Here is a 16,564-nt window from a genome sequence, read left to right on the forward strand (position 1 = left end):
ATGCCTGTCCTCTTTTCTGCTACGGGAATGTTGAGAAAAACACAAGAAATGTGATAGGCGCGTCCCGGGGTTATCAAAAACGGAATACGAAGGGGATATAATGATCGTCTTTGTTCAAAAACTTATGTAGTCGCGAACTGAAATGAATGCAAATTTAGTTCTAAAAGGATTAACACAAATAAGGTGTCTAGTCCGTGGGAAATTAATGATGAAGTTTTGACCAATTAAAAAGTAGGGCACGTTTTCAATCGCGGGATTCGTGCGCGTAACAATACCAGGTTTACGTACACACAGGAAAGAGGTGGATTTTCTTATTTTTATTGTAAAAAAAAGTTTTAGACGACGGTATTTCCACGGAACATCTGGATATTACTTTAAAACCTTAAAAATATATAGACTGAATTTGATATATTGAAGGAAAAAAATCATGTGTATATAAAATGTGCTTTACTTCATACATTTGTATATAAAGCTCCCTTATGATTTATATAGAATGAGATGTATATAGACTGATTTTTTGGTTTGTTGGGACAAAAAAAAGGGGGGGGGGGTATACGATGCATGTGAAATAATTCTGAGAAGGATGGGTCAGCCCATTTGAGGGGTTCCTGGCACCGTCGTAGTGACCCGCAAATCAACTCGAGGACGTTACCCTTCGTATCGATGATCGGGCTATGAACACTAATCCGGTCGGTACGACAACTAGCTTTGTGCTGCTAGGTACCTAAATCTGACTCATTCTTCTCGCTAAAAAAGTAGTAAACCCACCTGTCTTCGAGCAGCAGGTCCAAAGTCCTGGTAAAGGGTGATGGCTACTTTATCGGGAGGTCCGGCATCTTAAAAAGTCCAAGCGTAGGTGTGTAACACTGAAAGTCACGTGACAAAACTATATAAATTCTGTGAGCCCCCCCCCCCCCCCCCACCCACCCACCCACCCCTCCAATCATTCCGGAGAGTATCATCAGGAGATCATGACTTTCACGTTAGATTCCAATCCTAATTTTGTAGATTCCGCAACGGTTCCCCTTTGTAATTTCTTTCTGAAGACTTCTTATTAATCGCCCGACGTACGGATAACATCAGGAGAATTTGTGCGCATACCAGTGCAGAACATCCCACCGCTTTTCGTACAAAAATCCTACACGTGGAAATATCAAGAATATGTTAATTTTGCCGAACGTTATGCCAGCACTAAGGATTGGCCTAAGTTTCTCAAAGTCAGATCTGGCACGGGCTGGGTTTATCTACACTGAGATTGGAAATAAAGTTACCTGTTTCTCATGTGGATGTACTCTGAACAATTGGGAGTCATTTGATGATGCCTACAGAGAACATATCCGCTGGTCCAAGAGTTGTACTCACGCTAACGTGGTATCCGACGTTAAAATACGATTAGTGAGGGTTCTAAGGATTAAAATTTACCAAACAACAAAAAACAAAAGCAAAAAAATCGAGAAGGGTGGGTAAGGCCGCCTTTTGAGGGGTCTCTGGCTCGGTCGAAGAGACTCGAAAATCCCTCGGGGCATGTCTTCCAAAAAATGGTCCCTGGCGCGATCGTAAAGATTCGTAAACCAACTAGAGGACGTCCCCCCTCGTATCAACGATCAGGATATGAACACTAATCCGGTCGGTACGACAACTAGCTTTGTGCTGCTAGGTGCCTAAATCTCACTCATTCTTCTCGTAAAAAAAGCTAGTAAACACACATGCCTTCAGGCAGCAGGACCAAAGTCCTCGTAAAAGGCGATAGCTACTTTGCCAGAAGGGTCCCCATCTTTAAGAAGGGCATACCGGAACGGATAAATTGACCGAAAGTGGAAATGTCGCCATCTTGGCGGAAACGGAAGGACCGCCATCTTGGCGGAAACGGAAGGACCACCATATTGGCGGAAGCGAAAGGACCGCCACCTTGGCGCTGCATGGTTCGGTGCCGGTTCAATAGGCTTGAAATGTGCACACTATACTACTTATGTAACATTTTTTTCCCGAAAAAAAAGGGGGAGGCCAGGTAAAGTTGACTTCATAATTGACTGAAAACCCTTGACAAGCAAAAACAAACAAATATAAAAAAAAAATGCGGGGGGGGGGGGTGCAAGAGGTTAGTCCTGAAAGTCATACTGATACTTTTCAACATTAGCAATACCTAGATAGATGCACATTCAAATTTATTATATCCTCTCTCTCTCTCTCTCTCTCTCTCTCTCTCTCTCTCGCTACGTGCTTGATGGTTTTTATGTGTACTTTTGGTTAATTTGACTAACACAAACATTAATTTCCAAAAGATTGAATTACTTGCGTTCGTTAGAAAACGGATTTCAACAGAAAAATTACATTAGAGATAAGGATTCAATATACTTATCATATTCCGTTCATTGCAGTGACACTCGGTGTACATATTTTTGTCCACAGCGTGACAGGATTACAAGTGAATGGTTGCATGCGTTAGTTGCTCATATAATTCCTGGTCGATTCATTATTGGTTTCTTATTTGGTGGTCGATAATATATTGTAATTCATTTATTTTTTGCTTTCACAATAAATAAACATTTACATATGAACAATAAATGATAATATAATATATAACATATTTCAAGCAAGTACAAACATAATTAAATGTGTATATTATTTAGGAGTGCGTATGTATATAAATGTATAATGTGAAAGGTATACAATTTCGAAGAGAGAGAGAGAGAGAGAGAGAGAGAGAGAGAGAGAGAGAGAGAGAATTTTGCCTGGTCTCTGATCATTCTCAATCATTTCATATAAAGCAATTGTTTTCTGTTGACAGTACATAATTAAAACAAATCACATATATTGTGCCAGTACTTCTCATATTCAGTATATTTAAAGCGTTTTAGTAACTTAGATTTTTTCTATATAGATTATATCAATGATATGTTTTTGACAGAACAAATATTTAGTTTTTGAGCCATTTTATACCTACTTGCAAATATGTAATACTTGACAATAAGTATTAGTAAATGTTGTACTTTGCATAAGTTTCTGTTATTGTATTTGCCAAATAGTATGGTTTGTCTATCACATATAATTGGGTAATGAAAATAATATGGAAATCCTTAACTGTTTTGCCTTTTTTCATTACTCTGAATGTTAATTTATTGATTCCAAACAAAAAAATGCTACCTAAACCCCCAAAATCCAGGACTAAGGACCCACCTTAAACTATCAATTTTGATATCATGAATTTTTTCGTATATCAAGTGCAAAAAGGTCATTGTTTATTTCCATTACTAGTATCAATTCATTTTTTTATCTGTGGTGTTAGAAGACATGATTATGTATCTATTTCATGTAATGATTGATTTGTGTTGCTTATGTTGTGTTGACACCGACAGAAAAATCAAGTTTAATTGAATAAATTTTAAGTGCAAAAAGGTTATGTTTAGAACACTATAGCTCAATAACAAGCCTTGCAACCCCAATTTGTCTTTTTAATTTCCTAATTCTCCTTCAATGTAGAAATCAAAAATACACTTCCCAAAAAATTGACATTACTCCAAATCTCAGGTGCGAAGCTCTTTAAATCATTATATTACCATTTCCCCCTTATCATTGCCGTATCATTAACCCTGCATTATACACATTATACACATACAATGTTAAGTTTAAATTCCTCCGTTATGTAGAACTGCTACAGAGAGTGGGCATGCTCAATGTTTTAAATGACATCGTATCCCAGATATTTTAGATAGGCTAAATATTCTTATGTAAAACCTGACAGACCACCGCTCCGGAAATCGCAAAACCCTTGAATCACATGTGCTGTAGTACACCAGATGAAAATCTAAGACTTGCTTGAATCTCTATATTTAATAATCAGTGCTCTCTTTAATACTTTTTAATATTGCCAAAACATATGTTTGGTTACATTTACGTACGGCAGAGAGCAGCTATTTAGACGAAATAATAAAGTAATGAAAACAATATTGAGACTTGAGCAAGTTTAGAAAACTCTCTGCAATAGCGGATAAAATCCCCAGTTTGTATTACACACGAGGCTCCCGAAATTTAAAATCCCTTGATTGACGTGCCGTAGAGTACATAGCATTAAAACTCGCTGTGAATCCCGACAAAGTGACCCAAGTATCAGGGGCGGATCCAGGAATTGCGGTTACGGGGGGCGCTACTTTATGATGCAGTGGGTCCAGGACGAAGCCCTGGTGGGGGTCCAGGGGGCGAAGCCCCCGGAAGCTACTGGATTTTACAGATTTTATGGGGCATGAAATATTTTTCCTATTTAGTCATTTGTACTATTTTCTATTATTTTAATAAGGTAAAATTAATAAAATGACCCACATTTTAAGGGTTTTGGGGGAAATTTTTTAAGTTCTCCCAATAAAGTAATTCAAGAGATCAAAAGATTTTGTCATTTATTTCTCCGGGAGTGGAAGAAATTATTGCTTCTTTTATCGTTTAGTACATTTTCCGAAACAAGATACCGCGATTTACCTTAAATTTGAAAATTTTAGGGGGGCGGGGGGACGCCCGCCGGCTGCGCCCCCTCTAAATCCGCCACTGAAAGTATTATATGTAGGTAGTTTTCTTCCAGGGCGGTCGTATACTACCTTAACTTAAACAGATACAATTCTGACACGAAAATTGGAATACTAAATGTAAATTTCACACAATCTAAATACTCATCCTTAAAATAAAATTCTCTCAATGACATATATACGGGATTCCTAGATCTAAATATAGAACCGAAAGCAGTGGAAAACTAGAGTGGGGTTTTCCGTCTATATTGTTATTATTTTCTTCCTGTGTGTATTTTTGACTGTTTTGCATTATGATACACGGTGGTACTTACATATATTACATCAAGTAATGTATCGTGTACATTGTCTAAGCTCATACTACTAGTATTACTGTATATCATGTGTGAACCATATGAAACCATATTGCACATATGCACTCATTATAAACATGACATGTTGATCTAGTACCAATGCACCGTCCCGTGGTATCTTTTGCATTACAGTGGAGTTAATCATAATGTACTTTACTACCTTTACTATTATTACATGTAGAGTTGTTATGTGCATGTATATATATAGACATCTATATATGTATTTTTTTTTCCCCTATGTGTATTTCTGACTGTTTTGCATTAGGATACACGGTGGTACTTACATATAATGCAAATAAGTATTATCATGTTCAAACGTCTCATGTATGAACATTGCTCATACTAAGAGTGCAGATTTTACTCTTGTTTTGTTTTTCTTTTTATCGTCAAATTGCACATTGAAATGTTAACAATCATGTATGCTGTATGCCCGAGAGGGCCCTAATTTGGAAATAAATCATATTCTATTCTATTCTATTCTATTCTATACTCTAAATGAGATATTGATGTCAAACACACACATGAGCTCTTCCATTCTACTCTATGGTGAGAGATAGCGATAAAACACCACAGTAACGTTTCACAGAACTATCTTAACTTCAAGAAATCTTATAATATATAACTATACCGATTTGATTACAATTTTATCTGTATTCACACAGCGCTATCATTATCTGCTCAGAAACACGTGTGAAGCAGCTGGGTTGTTTTATTTATCATGTTGTTAATTTAAATCTTGTCTGTAATCAGTATTTCATATATAATTATAGATATATGCAGTGCAGAAGTGTGAACTCTGTCAGTATTACCTGTAGAAGTGTGAACTCTGTCAGTATTACCTGTAGAAGTGTGAACTCTGTCAGTATTACCTGTAGAAGTATGAACTCTGTCAGTATTACCTGTAGAAGTATGAACTCTGTCAGTATTACCTGTAGAAGTGTGAACTCTGTCAGTATTACCTGTAGAAGTATGAACTCTGTCAGTATTGCCTGTAGAAGTATGAACTCTGTCAGTATTACCTGTAGAAGTGTGAACTCTGTCAGTATTACCTTTTGTACAGTGTACTTCTGAGTGATTGTTATTTATTTTCATTGTTACAATTTTACAATTAATTGCTTGTTAACCTGTACACCCCCCCCCCCCCTTCCGAGGGCCCTTGATTGGTGAATAACATTATATATATATATATATATATATATATATATATATATATATATATAATAAATCTAAGGACGTTAGGGTTCTCGTTACGTTGTAAAATACCGTGTTTCTGTAAAATATAGCGTTTCTATTCTCATAGCTTAACTGCATGGGTGAATTTAAATGCTAAATTGAAGATTAATGTACACAAAAATATATATATTTATAAGAAGTTGACATATTACGATTTTAGTCATTTGTAATGATTTAATATGCTTATAATATTGATACATTGTACTTCTTTTCTAAATAATGCGATTTTACACGTTACTTTGAATTTCAAAAGTTACGGTCGGTTTGTTATACAGAAATTGTGATACAAAGTAAAAGTATTGAGAATGATGATTTATAAAAACGTCTATATTAGACGACTAAATTAGACGACTAAATGTGAAATACATATAGATATATACACATTTACATACACACATATGCATTTAGTGGCGGATCAAAGACAAAAAGTCGGCGCATTATACATGAATTCGGCAATAATCGGGGTACACAAAGAGACTTAAAATTTCATTGATGATTCCTGAACATTCTTAAAAGTTGTTATCATTATTTGGTTTCTTCGGGGGTTGGAAATGGGGAAACGGTCTTTTGAAATCCCCCTGGATTTACATGTAACGGAACATGTGTCTAAATATAGCAACACGACGACTTTCACGTCAACACCTCATGATTTACTCCGGCCTTTAAGCAGGGAGGGATCTTTAAAATCATTCCACATCTGCTGTGACACGGGAAGCCATTTTACTGTTTTATGCTGTCTCATCCGAAAGACTGGTGCACCATTTAGTCATCTTTTACGAAAAGCACATACAGGTGTAATATTTTGTACTGCATGCAGGTGTAATATTCTGTACGGTATACACAGGTGTAATATTCTGTACGGTATATACTGGTGTAATATTCTGTACGGTATATACAGGTGTAATATTGTGTACGGTATATACTGGTGTAATACTCTGTACTGTATACACAGGTGTAATATTCGGTGCAGTATATACAGGTGTAATATTATGTACAGTATATACTGGTGTAATATTCTGTACGGTATACAAAGATGTAATATTATGTACGATGGATACAGGTGTAATATTTTGCACGGTATATACAGGTGTACTATTTTGTACGGTATATACAGGTGTAATATTTTGTACGATATACAGAGGTGTAAAATTTGTCCGGTGTACAGAGGTGTAATATTTTGTACGATATACAGAGGTGTAAAATTTGTTCGGTGTACAGAGGTGTGCTATTTTGTACGATATACAGAGGTGTAATGTTTTGTACAGTATACACAGTTGTAATATTTTGTCCGATATATACAGATATAATATTCTGTACGGTATACACAGGTGTGCGGTATATACAGGCGAGTGAAGCCGATCATCACATTTTGTTTCTTTATTTTTTGCTATTTTCAACGCGTTCACATTTGTCTAGAAGTACACAGTGATATAACCGGAGAGGTGTGGGTGTGGGTGTTGTGGAGAGGTGTGGGTGTTGTGGAGAGGTGCGGGTGTTGTGGAGAGATGTGGGTGTTGTGGAGAGATGTGGGTGTTGTGGAGAGATGTGGGTGCTGTGGAGAGGTGTGGGTGTTGTGGGGAGGTGTGGATGTTTTGTATCACTGGAGAGGTGTGAGTGTTGTGGAGAAGTGTGGGGGTTGTGGAGAGGTGTGGGTGCTGTGGAGAGGTGTAGGGGTTGTGGAGAGGTGTGGGTGCTGTGGAGAGGTGTGGGTGTTGTGGAGAGGTGTGGGTGTTATGGAGAGATGTGGGTGTTGTGGAGAGATGTGGGTGCTGTGGAGAGTTGTGGAGAGGTGTGGGTGTTGTGGAGAGGTGTGGGGGTTGTGGAGAGGTGTGGGTGTTGTGGAGATGTGTGGGTGTTGTGGAGAGGTGTGGGGGTTGAGGAGAGGTGTGGGGGTTTTGGAGAGGTGTGGGGGTTGTGGAGAGATGTGAGTGTTGTGGAGAGGTGTGGGGATTGAGGAGAGGTGTGGGGGTTGTGGAGAGGTGTGGGGATTGTGTATGCGAAATACAACATGGTGACAACTTATGGAATTATCATTATTTTGCGTTATTGGAAACACTTTTGTTTTTGCTACATAGATATGAATGTTAGTGTTTTCTGTCATCATGCGTAGTACTACTGTGTATAAATGTTCTGTTATCACACATATTACTACTGTATAACAATTTTCTGTTACTTTACATAGTACAACTGCGTGTAATATTTATGTTATTATACTTAGCACAACTACGTATGACGTTTAGATATAACCTATCATTAATTTACCCAGGAGATTCTTTCAATGGGGAAAAACAAATATTGGATAGAAACTTTTGATCGATTCTGTAGTTGACGCCTAAATAATCACCCTATGAGAGGCCCTGTACGTAGCAATCGTTGATCTACCCAAGTATAAAATGTTTCGACAGAAGGATGAATTACTCACGAAATGTTAATTGCATTTGATAATCGAGATACACCATTAATTTACAGACTAAATGAACTCACACAAACTTCATTTTGATTCGTTTTTATTCTAAAGGATAATTATTATCCATTTACAACATTAATGGGCGTACAAACATCCAGATCCTATATGAAGTGGCGGATATAGAGAGTCATTCTTATTCATGTACAAAATCAATGACTGTAAAAGCCTCCAGAAGGATACAAAAATAAACCACCAAACGAATATACAGCGCATAGAAGCTATAGATAATTTTGCGCTTTATAAATGAATAAAATAATAATAATATTTTACCACAAGAAGTAAAGATCATGAAAGGCTGAATTAATTTAAGCAGCATATGGAGGGATTTCAAAATATTTACAACAAAAACTGAGACACCAGAATTCTTGGAGGAACACAGTTTTCGACAGTTCCGACGACGGGCAGGAATGATTCGTGAATATTATGACAATGCTCCCGTTCTTTCCCAGTGAGGGACAGTCATTCACGGTGTGCGGAGTGCCGTCTTATTTCCCTTCGCTAGAGTAGAGTCAGTCATCCGGGGTGTGGCGCTTCTCTCGCTTCCTCAGAGTAGAGTCAGTCATTCACGGTATGCCGAGGAAAGCTACACTGGGTTTGGGTATCACGAGAAGATACCGAGAGTATGTCCAGCTGTTTTCATGTAGAAATATCATGAAGGATATATACGAGGACAGGAAGGGCAAAGGTCAAGAACACTGACCACGCCCCCCGGACACCAGAGCCTTTTTTGCTCTGTTCAGACGTGGATCCTGCTAAGAAGAAAACACATCCGTTTAATTTAGAGCACATTTTTTTTTCAAATTTAGAACTCTCAATACGTCCGCGGTTTCTTTTGAAAATGCTTCAAAAAATAAGAAGTGATTTAACAAAAGTGCTAGTCCGAGAGTCTCACAGATTCTGAACTTCCGGGAATTTCCCAGGTTCTTGTTGTGTAAATAAATTATTCCATTACTTGATAAATGAAGACTATCTGCATTACCTGGGTTATTGGTTGTTTGTTCGTGTACTGAAATCGGAATATTCTGACCGTCCAATGAACAGGAGAATTTCATTCCAGGTTTATATGGAGTAGTGTACTGAACACCATTGGTCAAACCTGAAAAAATATTGAGAGTCGTCATTTACAGTTACCTAGAAAATATTTTGACTTAACTTCTTGCATATTTCTATATATCATTTAAAGTGCTATATTATAAAAAAAAATTGAGAGTAATTCTTTTAGAGGTTCATTAGCTGTATATTGTTTAATGTCCCGCTTGAGAATTTTTCACTCATATGGAGACGTAACCATTGACGGTGAAGGACTTCAAAATTAAGGCCTATGCTCAGCGCTTATGACCATTGAGCAGGGAGGGATCTTTATCGTGCCACGCCTGCTGTGACACGTGACCTCCGTTTTTGCGGTCCCATTCTAAGAATCACCCCATTTAGTCGCCTCTTACGACAAGCAAGGGGTACTGAGGACTTATCTTAACCCGGATCCCCACGGGATTTCTTCTAAAGTGAAAACAGCGGAACTGACATGCGCCAGCACATGTAGTTTTTTTTTAATTTTACTTATCATAGCCGCATGCAAATGAGATCTACCTACCCGTCGCTCCAGGAGTACAGGCGTGTTGCTGTGACCAACATGTTGCCAAGGTGTTGTTTTGATAGTGAACATGTATCCCGGTGTCCGAGGCCTTAAAGGATGAGTGTTCACATAATATAGTCACGTGACTGGTATTGTGGTGTCGTCCTTCTTTTGTGAAACCCGATACTGAAACATATTGAGTTCTTAATCTTCGATTTGAAGACGAATTATATAATCATCGACTGAAGCCTTATACAAATTTAGATGCTAATAAGACTTTTTTCTAGAGAATTATATAATCATATGGTAGTTATAAAAACTAACAAAACAAAGCTATTGTGTTGTCCTGGGATGAACCATAAAATTCACAGCCGATTTGGAATTACGTCATCAATTGATAAGTAAGTGTATGTCGACAGATACCGTATTCGTCTGACACAGACTCATTACGTCACTACTCACCGCATGGTTTAAGCAGGACAGGATCTTTGACGCAAGTAGTATTAACCCACATCGTTTTCCCCGCGTGTTTAGTGTGATTGAATTTTGTGCTGAATGTCATAATGTTGCTGCTTTCGTTGTACACTGCACCAAAACACTTTAGGGTGTCATTAATTGTGCAGTTGACTAACATATTATCATCGTCTTTGGTGACGATGTTAATGAGGACATCTTTGACGTCACAATCCAACAAAATGTCTGCTCTGAATGTTTCCAAGTGACACGTTCCGTTCTCTATTTCGCCGGAATTCAAGATGGTTGCAAATGTTCCTGCAAGAAAGAAACGAGAATTAGTAATAATTAGAGTGCTATTGTTCAGGGAGTAGATGCTATTTCGGTTTAGGTTAGCATGCAAAACTTTTATCCCTATTGTGCCCCCCCCCCCCCCCCCCCCCTTGGTGGTGGATTACTTTTTTATTATTATTATTAATAATTTTAATATGTACTATGTCAGAATGCTTTCAAGTAAATATAAACTTTTATGGCCCAGTGATTCTTGAGAAGATTTTGAAAGATTTTAACTTTGTATGTAAAAATTTGATCCCCTATTGTGACCTTACCCTACCTCTTGGGGCCGAGATGTTAACAAACTTGATTTTCACTGTGTCAGGAAGCTTTCATGTAAATGTTAACTTCTCTGGCCAAATGGTTCTTGAGGGTAAGGTTGTTAAAGATTGTTCCTATATATTTATATGTAAAACTTTAATCTCCTATAATGGCCCCACCCTACCCACGGGGGCAATCATTTTACCAAACTTGAATCTGCTTTATATTAGGGAGATTTTTTGTAAATGTAAACTTTTCTTGCACAGTGGTTCTTGAGAAGAAAATTTTTGAATGACCCAACCCTATTATTGTGATTATCTCCCCTTTGAAGGGGACAAGGCTCATCATTTGAACAAACATCAATCCCGTTCACCCAAGGATGTTTTATGCCAAGTTTGGTTGAAATTGGTTCGGTGGTGGTTCTGGAGAAGATGAAAATGTGAAAAGTTTACGAGACAACAACGACGGACAACGGAGAAATGTCAATCAGAAAAGCTCACTTGACTAAAAAGATATTGATACTTAGGCGAGAAAATAAAGCTACGCTCTTCATATCAGATATGCATTAAGTCAATTATGAACTGCTGTCTGGTCGAAATGAACATTTTATGATCGTAGCCAATGTATTTTATTCAATGGACAGACTGGCACATAGGCGGATTTACCCCCCCCCCCCCCTGTTCTTAACTTTACATATTCTGCCAATCAAATCTCGCGATATCCTACGGCTTCCTGAGATTTTTCCTCTTTTGTGTTTTTTTCCCTTTTCATTTTAATCTGTGTTGTCCTTCTTATTCATTTATCACTTTATTTCCTTACCAAAAATAAATAAAAGCGAGTGTACAAATAAACATGAAATACAAAAAATAAATAAATAAAATAAAATAAAAACATCCCGGACCACCTTTTGTAAAATCCTGGATCCGCCATTCTGACGAATTAAAAGTTCATTAAACGCTGTTTTTTTTAAAACTTTCATTTCATCATCAACTTATAATCAATGAATAAACTAAAAACCTACCTCTCATTAGGCATATCAGACACACAACCAACACATTAAAAGCCATGTTTCAGAATGACGGGAGAAAAATCTTGTATCAAGCTATCAATGAAAATTTTAGGAGCTCGTCATTCAGTAAATATAGACGTGGGGAAAACAGTGTCTAAATTTAGTACCCCTGAGACGAAATTTGTTGAAGTGTGTTTAAATATAAAATGACTCTGTGATTTAAACTAGCCAAGTTTCATTGCTAATTTTGTTCCGGGCCTGTTCCTCTCTATATGTATGCCATTAGACGTATGTCTTCAGCAATAAAGAATAATAAAAACTATAAAATCAGCACATACCAGACTAGTAAATTCAACACACGTTTTTTAACACGATAAAACATTCCGCCTTGGACAGACCCGTTTCGCCCGGCTGCGTGTAGCGGTCATACTTTTATTTAAGGGGCATGGACGCGGTTTTCTCAAGAAAGAAACTTGCGTATTTAATTGATGATAAAGAAATTGTGAAAACAGCATGAAACCTAAATTTCGAAAGCTGAGACAAAGATGTATTTGAGAGATCTAGTTTTAACAAGGCACGAGCCCTGTCTATTTTTACAGGAAAGAAAATCACAATGAAAATTTTCTGGGGTTTTTTTTGTTTGTTTTTTGGTTTTGTATTTTTGTTTTGTTTTGGTATGCACTCTAGTTTGATTTTGGTTTATTATCAGTGGCGGATTTAAGGAAGGGGGGGGGGGGGGCGTCGGCTAAACATTTCAAATTTAAGGAAAAGCGTGGTATCTTGTTTAGAAAAATGTACTAAACGATAAAAAAAGCAATAATTTTTTTCATTCCCGGAGAAAGAAATGGCAAAATCTTTTTATTTCTTGAATTGCTTTATTGGAAAAACTTAATTTTTTTTTCAAAAAACTCTTAAAATTTTCGCCATTTTATTAATTTCACCTTATCAAAATTGAAAGAAAATAGTACAAATGACTATAATAGGAGACATATTTCAAGTGCTATAAAATCTGTAAAACTTCATAAAGTGCCCCCCCACCCCCCACCCCCCCCCCCCCCCCCCCCGTAACCGCAATTCTTGGATTTTGACCTGAAACATAACCATTTATTTAATATCCACAGATAAGTTTTTTTTTTTAACCTGATGGTACCCAAATGCTCCCTAAAGCCATTGTTCAGACACCTGATATTTCTTACAGTGGATGGGAGGTAGATTGAGGGAATGTATGTCATCATTATTACTGTTATTTGATTTGCCACATATACCACTTTCAGTTCATTATTAACTAATAAGAAACAAAAAATCCTTAACTTGTTTATATAGCAATTTAAATGACAGTTCACTTCCCTCTTGTTCTGACAATAATTTGGAGTGAAAGGAAGCCAACCATAAGTCTGCCATCAGATTTTGTTTTGACAACCATTGATATGTAGTATAGTAATAGTATCACAAAGCTTATTTTTATTTTAAATCAATAAAAATAGCTCTGTTTGTTAAAAGATTAATTAATTAATAATAATTAATATATTTTTACAATAAATATGATTAAAGAATTAACAATTTCATAATAATTATTATCAAAATCTAAAGTTTGAAGTTTGAAATTGATATAGATTGTCATAGAAAATATAAATTTTACATATATTCTTAAACTTTACAAAAAGAACAGATATGTTTTCAAATATATATCAAATTCATTATTTTCTGACTTTCTTATAAACTGTGCCTTTTTGTCCTGTGATATTTTGTCCTACGGTCATCAAATTTTTAATTGTGTCTTTTTGTCCTGTGACTTTTTGTCCTACTTTCATAAAATGTCTTATTGTGACTTTATCCATGGTCATTTTGTCCGTGACTTTTTGTCCGTGACTTTCTGTCCTACATTCCTTTTAACAATGCTTCTACAATGGCATGTACATTATCATTTTCAAGCACTTTCAGAGCTATTGATGTATCTGTTCTTGTCTATATATATTTCATCAAGATCAAAGCAGTGATATAGTATACCCCCGCCCCCTGAAAACAATCGAGATAATTTTCATACAAATAATTTAATCGGCCCCTAAAAAATTAATAGTTTGAACACACAGGGATTGTAATATGAAATATTTCATTCAAAAATGTAACACTTTTCTAGACTTAATTTTACTTTTTCTGCAGCTTTTGAATGAAGAATTAATATATAATCTTCAGATATTTTGTGTGTGTGTGTGTGTGTGTGTGTGTGTGTGTGTGTGTGTGTGTGATGTGGTAGCGACATTTTTTCGGTAGCGTTAGATGTCCTACATTTTAACATTACAGATTAGGTGAATTGCTTTGTAAGGATTCTTGAAACTGCGGAAATGAAACACGGAAGTTGTGTCAGTACACTCTAGGCGATCAGTTCCTCTAATGTTTCTCCGAAAACACAAAATCATGACTAGGACAAACATTCTAAGGACCTTGAACTCTGTGTTTTGGTTGGTCTTGCGTAAGTGTCTATGTTACTATTCTAGTTTCACACAGATCTGCTCCCTTTCATATTTGTTTTGTAATATCAGAGCGGAGATTTGTAAGCCCTGCAAAATTACCGGCCAGAGTGTCGTAACAAGCGATTAAATCGGGCATTCCTTCGGATGAGACTGACCGCCGCGGTGGACTAGAGGTTAGAGCGTTCACCCCGCATGCCGAAGGTTGGGGTTCGAATCCCCGTCGCGACAGACCTAAGTCGTTAATTAACATTTGATAGGCTTTTTAAATTACAAAAGAGGACAGCAAGGATCATTTTACTTATCAAAGTGTCAACTTCTTGCATGCTATCAAATTTGAGATGGATGCCATTGGTTAACTATTTTATTTATCGAAGAATTATTCTTATGTCAAAAGTTTTACACCATATGACTCCAAAGTATTTGCATGTTTTTAGATTTGTGAATGAGGTAAACGCAAGAAATGCAAGACAGAACTCAACTAATTTTATTTGTGTTACAAGAGCCAAAACAGAATATTTTAGAAGATCTTTTATCATTTCAGCAGCAATTTTATGGAATTCGTTACCAAATTTTATAAGAAAATGCACAACTACCACATCTTTTAAATCAGCCTATCTAAAACATTATTTTGATCCTCGATGATACTCGTGTGTTTATTGTCTCTTTTCATTTAGTTTTTATCTGTATGCATATAAATTGTGATATTTCCATGCTTTGTGATATATGTTCTCGATATGTACATGTATATATGTTATAGACAGGATCACACTGTAAACTAGTTTATATAACTAATTGTGCAATCCTGTATAAATAAAGGATATTATTATTATTAAAGAACCCTCACATGTTAAATGGCCGTAAGCGCCAAGCAAAGGCCTAAATTTGAAGCCCTTCACCGGTCTTGGTGACGTTTCCATTCGAGTGAAAAATTCTCGAGTTAAACAAGATACAGTAACTCTATCGGATGAGATCAAACATGGACATACCGTGCCGCTGTAGTTGTCCCTCCCTATTCAGAGGCCGTTAAAATCCTTGATTACGCATCCAATAAAAAAGCATTATAATTCAATTTAAACTTAGGAAATACAATATTTCATTATTCATAATTGAAAATTCTTTTTTTTTTTTTTATCTTTATTTATTTTTGTAAATATACCAGTTGGTAGAAACTGGTAACACAAGTTATGCCTATACGTAATAACAAGGTGAAGGTCAGTTGGTGTGAGTGTGTATGGAATTTGAAGATCAGAACGGAATGCATGTGTTGTATAGTGGTGGATATAAGCCCACCCCCTTTAAAAAAATTCAAATTAAGGGAAATCGTGGACTCATGTACAGATAAATGTAAACAATAAGAGAAGATACAATTCCTTCCACTCTGAGAGCAAAAAGTGACAAATTCTTTTGATTTATTGAATTACATGTACTTATATTGGGGAAACTTACATTTTTTTTCCAAAAAAAGTCTTAAAATTTGCGTTATTTTATTGAATTCCCTTCATAAAAAATGACAGAAAATAGTAAAAATTACTACATAGAAATATTTAAAGCCTTGTAAAATCCAGGAGTTTCGCCCCCTGGTCCTCTATCCTGGACCCACTGGGGTCTCAAGGCGGCCCCCAGATCTCCTAGGCCTGCCTCGTTAAGTTGCGCCCCTAACTGCCATTCCTGGATCCGCCCCTGTTGTAGGCCTACATGCAACAATGCTTAGTTTCGATATAACCATTTTCTCGCAGTTCATTGACGTTTCTGTCCAAATGCTTTTTTATATAAAGTACAGGGACAAGTGCTACTGACCTTTTAAGGCAAAGTCCTTATGCCGAAATATCTTTTCCCCCATACCTTCCTTCAAAATGAAGAAAAAAAGCTTAGTTTCTTTAATAATCTCTCTCAAATA

At 36.5% G+C, this 16,564-nt stretch overlaps 1 protein-coding gene across 2 annotated transcripts; it reads right to left on the minus strand.

Annotated features, from left to right (window-relative positions):
* Positions 1–8,590: 8,590 nt before the first annotated feature.
* LOC125661094 (uncharacterized) lies at positions 8,591–12,335 on the minus strand. Of its 2 annotated transcripts, none has more exons than XM_048892985.2 (5): positions 12,209–12,335; positions 10,603–10,911; positions 10,159–10,326; positions 9,547–9,663; positions 8,591–9,316 (listed from the first exon to the last, which is right to left on the minus strand). In XM_048892985.2, the coding sequence occupies exons 1-5, from the start codon at positions 12,252–12,254 to the stop codon at positions 9,204–9,206; spliced, it is 753 nt and encodes a 250-aa protein (XP_048748942.2). In that variant the 5' UTR covers positions 12,255–12,335; the 3' UTR covers positions 8,591–9,203. The 2 variants fall into 2 exon arrangements, with proteins under 2 accessions (XP_048748942.2, XP_048748941.2); XM_048892984.2 differs by having other exon boundaries at positions 8,591–9,319; positions 12,209–12,334.
* Positions 12,336–16,564: the final 4,229 nt, after the last annotated feature.

Source organism: Ostrea edulis, chromosome 8 (genome assembly GCF_947568905.1).
Source record: "Ostrea edulis chromosome 8, xbOstEdul1.1, whole genome shotgun sequence".
In the NCBI taxonomy this organism is placed as follows: domain Eukaryota; kingdom Metazoa; phylum Mollusca; class Bivalvia; order Ostreida; family Ostreidae; genus Ostrea; species Ostrea edulis.